Consider the following 6,000-nt stretch of genomic DNA (forward strand, 5'->3'; position numbering starts at 1 on the left):
AAGTTTTTGCAAAAACTAAAGTAAATTAACATCAACGCCAGAAAACAACTAAATGCATAATATGTCAATATGTTCAAGCACGATGGAAAAAATCAGAGGGTTCAATCTCAATTTTAACTAAGAGAATGATTATCATAATTCTTTGAGATGTATATTAAAATTAGCTTTTTGGAAATGACATTAACATTTAGTAATAAATGATAATAGAATCTCTCATTTATTCTGTGATAAAAGGAAATTCATGCATTAAGGTAGCTTAGAGTTAAAAATAACAATATATCTTGTTCTTTCTTTTTTTGAAAGTTCTCTTTCATGACTTCTTTCTAAAGACAAGGTCAGGAAAAAGATAAATTTAACTATGTAGATGACTATGATTATAGAATGATTAAATCTGGTATATCTTAAAATAGATTTTTGTAAACTGAGAACTACAAGGGTTGTCTGCTTAGAAAAAAAAACAACTCAAACCCATTCACTCATTAGACATCAAAGAGACTATTGTGTGATTCTTGCTTTGACAATATATGGTATCACAGATTGCTCACAGTGATATTTCACTTATTCGTTCATTCCTTTATTCACTAGTATCGACAGGAAAGTAATGTCAGTCTTTAAAATATGTGACAGAACAGTTAAAATATTTGAGAAAACTATATCTATTATTAAATATATAAGTACTATAGTGTTAAATGAACATTACAGATATCTTATTCATTTTTGTATTTCTAGTGCCTTGCACAGAGTAGATGCTCAGCGACATATATTTTTCTGCTTTTTAAATTCATTTGCCAGTTTTCATTACAAGTGGGAAGTACATAATCTTGCCTCAAACAATTTATTAGACAAACATTTCTTGACCACCAGGCACTAAAATCGCTCAGCTTCCCAAAAGACTTCCCTCCTCTCCTCAAAAGCGACACTCACCATGATTAAAGCTGGGGCCATTCAGCAAAATTTAAAACTATTTTAAAATACTATTATTATTTGAAATTCACAATCTGTCAAAAACTGACAATGATATTTGCTCCATGAATTAATAGTTTGTTGGGACAATATGAAAAGCAATATCTTCATTTATTTCTATTTACAGACCTCATCAATCACTAGAAATGCCTCTAGATAGAGATGTAAAGGATTAACGTGTGGGTTGTTAATCAATAGAAAAAGTTTCTTTTAAAGCTGAGGTAGATCCAAGTACCTACTTTTTAAAGGATGCCCTTAAGGGAAGCATTATATGACTAATGTTTCATCAGAACTATGGTCTTAGAAATATTATTTCAAAAGACTTAGTGGAATAGAAAATCTTGAGGCTGAAAAAAATTTTGAGAACTAGAAAATCTTTGGTGTTTTGCTCTTAATCAACCCTAACCCCAACTCCCACCAAACCTAAGTTTCAAGTTATCCAAGAACATAAATTCCAGAGCCATTTATTTTTGCTAATATTGTCCATGGCACATAGCAAGGCAGGAGTCATTCACATTTCCCATTTCAACCTGGAAAACCACAAACTTGCTTCCTCTTTCTTTCCTTTTTCTCCCTCTCTTTTCTTTCTTTCTCCACCATTCCATTTATCTTTATGCCTTACTTTTCCTCTTCTGCTTTCTCACACAGCCCACCAGAAACCTCACAAAAATAGAAGCAAAGCCTACAGAGTTCACATTAGTGTTCTACATGGTGACAAATCATATTAATGAAAAAAGATCACACATCTTCCATAATTGCCTAGGCAATGTGACAGTAACTGAGCTCTGCTCAGAAAGCCCATTCCGCTTCTGGTATGGAACTCCAATACGCACCGGTGGTGAATGACAAGTTAACCCCTTTGGAACTCCATCATTTTCAACACTCAGAGGACCTCGCTCATTAGTCTTATAAAATAAAGAACGAAATTCCAACATCAAATCTCATGCTGTTGAATTAACAACATCACACTGCTACATACGACTTGAATATTTCCCATAACTTTATGACTGGAAAAACACTGTTCAGATTTCATTTACCAGTTTAAAAATAGAAAACTCTAATTTGAAACACTTACACAGACACATCGTGCGTGCTCACTAATATTCTTTCTTAGGGCTAGGCAAATGTTCCTTCCTATAAACATAAATAAAATTCAGTATAATCTTAAGTTTTAAAAGTCAGATTTGTCAAAAGATGGTGTTTGTTATGAAACAAATCAAGAAGAAAATATTTCTTAGAGCCAAAATGACAAGCCATAATCACTTTGGTATAACAACGGCTATTTATCTATTTTTAATGTATAAATTGAAATTATTCTGTGTTTATTTTGACTTGGAGATCATCCACCGATGATCCCTGTCCAATGAAATTTCTTCTTCTTGGTTGGGTGAGTGCTGAGCAAGGCAAATAACAGATTTTAAACATCTTAAAATGGTGTGGTTGTTTTTTAAAGAAACCATAGGAAGATTGTCTTCAAACTTTGTCACTTTGTAGACCCAGATATGAACCAAAAGTAAATTAGAAAAGATGCCCACAGATCAGTTTAAGTCCACAAAAAGTCCATAATAATAATATCACTGTGCTCATAAACAAGGAGGGGTTGCTCTTTGTACACAGCAGAAACATTCGTAATACACAAGGCACTCCAATTAAGTTTTGATAGAAGTTATGTCACGTTTAAACTCACCGCTGGATGTAAGGGTCAGGACAGTACTGTAGGGTAGCACACCTTGAAGTTTCAAAATTCATTTCCTTCAACTCTCTTTGATATCAACAAATGGAGAATAAGTATATGACATATACACGTATACCTGTGTATATATAGATATAAAGCCAGGAGGTTAAAAAGCAATAGGGTCAAATGCTTTCAGACATAAAAGTTTAGACACTTCCCCCTTCACACACATTTGCAAAGAGGCGGAGCGTTTCTTGATCTTAGCCAATGAGATTCATCAATAACTAAAACATCAGAAACAGTCAAATCTTACCAGCTGGGCATCCTCTCTAAAGATGTTCTTTCCCCTTCACCACAGCTTTAGAGTCCTTGACGTATAGTGGCCACACTTGTTGGCAACTTGAAGACATCTCTGAACTTCTGGTCTCTCTGGTGATTGGATGCTGGCATGAATGGCATCAGAGTTTAATTTCAGCAGCCTGGACCTTTATAACAGAACTGAGTTGATGATCATCCACCCTGCACTAGCTAATTAACATTTCCTTGTATCTGCATACTGATTTGTTTTGAGGACTTCTGTAACTACTTCTGGAGCTAATTTTTTTTTTCTTTTTTCATCTCCACCTCCTGCCTATCCCCCACCCCCCTTCATTCTCCCTTTCAGCCAACCGCCTGTTGTGGTCACAATCTCAAATAGCAAAGACAGGGAAATTCCTTGATTATATTTAACCTAGAACTCACTCTTCCTCTCCACTAAGAGAGAGAGATATCCATTCATATCCCCTTATATTTGCCTGTCTGAAATTAAAAAAAATAAAATAAAAAACCTTATGGTGTTTTTGAAATATCCAATCTCAAACACACACGTAGATATATACACAATTTTCTTAAAGCGATATTAAAATAGAAAATAATATATTATTTGAGACTATTTTGAAGCTTACAAAATTATTTCAAATTGCCTGTTAATGAAAACATTCTAGTTAATTTCAGTCTCTATCAGTCTGTCTCACTCTCTTATTTATGTCTTATTGTTTTTGCTGGTTTTGGTTTTGTTTTGACTCAACCTACTTGAGAGGAAAACCATTAAATTGTTCATATATTAAAAAAAATAACATACTATCAGTAAGTCTACATAAAGAATAACTTATTTACTTTCAGGATACAGGCTGTAAACCTATCCTGGTTTTGTGGATTTGGAAATTGAATGAAATATGATTCAGAAGCTAAACTAAAATAGACTCCAACAGGAAAAAAAAAAAAAAAAAAGTTTGTGAGCCCAAGTATCACTAACATGGCAAGTTCACATCTTCTATTCACCCCCTAATCACAAGTCACCTGTAAACTGGTGACATCAGTAGTTGTCAAAGTTGTGAGACAATCTAAAGTTCTTTTCAGAGAAATTTGACATTTTCGTATAAGAAATTGGAATTCAAAATGTATTTAGTAAAAAATATTTTATTTGTTGCTTCAGCCAGGATAGAAGGGAGAAGCTATTTAAAACTTGACATTCTCTTCCCTTACTTAGCCTGAGAGTGTCTAACATCTGTGAATTGTGAAATTCATAAACATGTCGGCCTGAGCCCCAGCCAAATCAAACAGCTTGCTCTACAAAATGTGAAACTTGAAGGGAAGATCATTTTACTAATTAATTATGAATTTGCTAATTGGATGTAAAGCATTTGGCTTTATTCCTTGCTATTGACAAATACAGATGACCAGAATATACAAAGTTCTTAAATTGAAAATACTTAATTTTCTTTGACTATGGCCAAGTTGTTCCATCACACAGGGTCTTTGCCTTTCTCATTTATAAAATGAGAAGTAAAATCATATCTCTAGTGCAGTGCTGTTCAAATGTTAATGTATCTGTAAGTCACCTGGATATCTGGTGAATGCAGATTCTGGTTCAATAGGTCTGAGGTGGGGCTTGAGACTCTGCATTTCTAATGAACTCCCAGGTGCTGCTTCTGGTCCTTGTATTACACTTTGAGTAGCAAGACCTCGTGCTTTTCTTAAGTCTGATATTTATTTATTTCCAGGAAATAAGCAGAAGACTTCTAAATATTTTGAATTACCAGTAGAAGCTCTAGACTCCCAAATAAATCATCAATTTGCAAACATTCTTAACATGTTTTTAATTTCAAAAAGTTTAAACCTAATTTATAAAAAGGCCATTTAAAATATATGTCCTGACATTAACAGTTGTTATGAAAACATCCTTAATTTACTTAGCTAAGGGGGGGCAGATATTAAATGACAAAAATGTTTATATAAAGAATTATGAAAAATATTGGTTCCTAGTTCATTGTGAAAATAAATACAAAGAGTTACCTTGACCAAGAACAAAGAGGCAAACTGTCTAGGATTCAACATTACACCAACAGCACACAACTATCCACAACCTGGGAAAATAAGTGAAAATTATACTATAATTACCATAATTGCCACTTACATTTATATTACATCCCTCTTCCCCCAGGGGACTCAGGTTACCGTACAAATGCATAAATTATTTCTTTGGTGTACAGGTTGGATGTTTTTCCATCATCTTAAATCTTTTAGGCAGAGATTGTAATAAAATATTGTACACAGAAGCCAAGAAGAAGGCAATTGCCTTTCTGACCATGACCTACATGTTTGAATGATGTTGTTTGAGAAAACTTTTGATTTGTATGAAGAGGAGCAGAAACTGAGTGGCTTAAGGAAACGGCAGCATTTCGGGCCTGGAACTCTGACATAATGTAAGAGAAAGGAACACTGTCTTTCCCAGCTCCTAGCAGCCAAGTATGTGCACTCTGCCACACACAAGTCGGCAAAACAGAATTTCCATTAAACACTTGATCTTTTAGAATCAACTTTATGAAGTATTATTTACATATAATGAAATTCACTAATTCTATAAATGTTCAGTTTAAGGAGTTTTGACACATTGTATGCCATGTAGCCTTCATCACAATCAAGATAGGGAATATTCCATTACCCCCCAAATTCCCTCATACCTCTTTGCAGTCAGTCTCCTCTCACTGCTGGCCCTAGACAATTGCTCTCTTGCTTTTGTCCTTGTGTATTAGATGTATATTTTCCAGAACAGCATTATCTAACACAGTAGTCACTAGCCACATGTGGCTAATGCAACTGAGAACCTAAATTTGTATTTTTATTTAATTTTAATTAACTTAAATTTAAATAGCCACATGTGGCTAGTGGCTATCATGTTGCATAATGCTGGACTATCATATAAATGGAGGCACATAGTATGTATTCTCCAATGTCTAGATTCTTTCACTGGACATATTTTTAAAAGATATATCTATGTTGTTATGTTGTAACTTGTTCTTTTTTATTTTTACAGCCATTGA

At 33.9% G+C, this 6,000-nt stretch overlaps 1 protein-coding gene across 4 annotated transcripts in view; it reads right to left on the reverse strand.

The window, feature by feature from the left end:
* TP63 (tumor protein p63) overlaps positions 1-2,732 on the reverse strand; it is a 214,546-nt gene extending 211,814 nt beyond the window's left edge. For 3 of the 4 annotated variants that reach the window (XM_023525778.1, XM_011381554.2, XM_011381561.1), the window contains exon 1: positions 2,651-2,712. In XM_023525778.1, coding sequence (XP_023381546.1) covers positions 2,651-2,712 — 62 coding nt within the window. Of the gene's footprint in view, positions 1-2,650 lie in introns of all 4 variants that reach the window. The other variant, XM_011381558.2, reaches the window with a different exon arrangement.
* Between the last annotated feature and the right edge of the window lie 3,268 nt (positions 2,733-6,000).

Source organism: Pteropus vampyrus, unplaced genomic scaffold (genome assembly GCF_000151845.1).
Source record: "Pteropus vampyrus isolate Shadow unplaced genomic scaffold, Pvam_2.0 Scaffold14, whole genome shotgun sequence".
NCBI classification, from domain to species: Eukaryota; Metazoa; Chordata; class Mammalia; order Chiroptera; family Pteropodidae; genus Pteropus; species Pteropus vampyrus.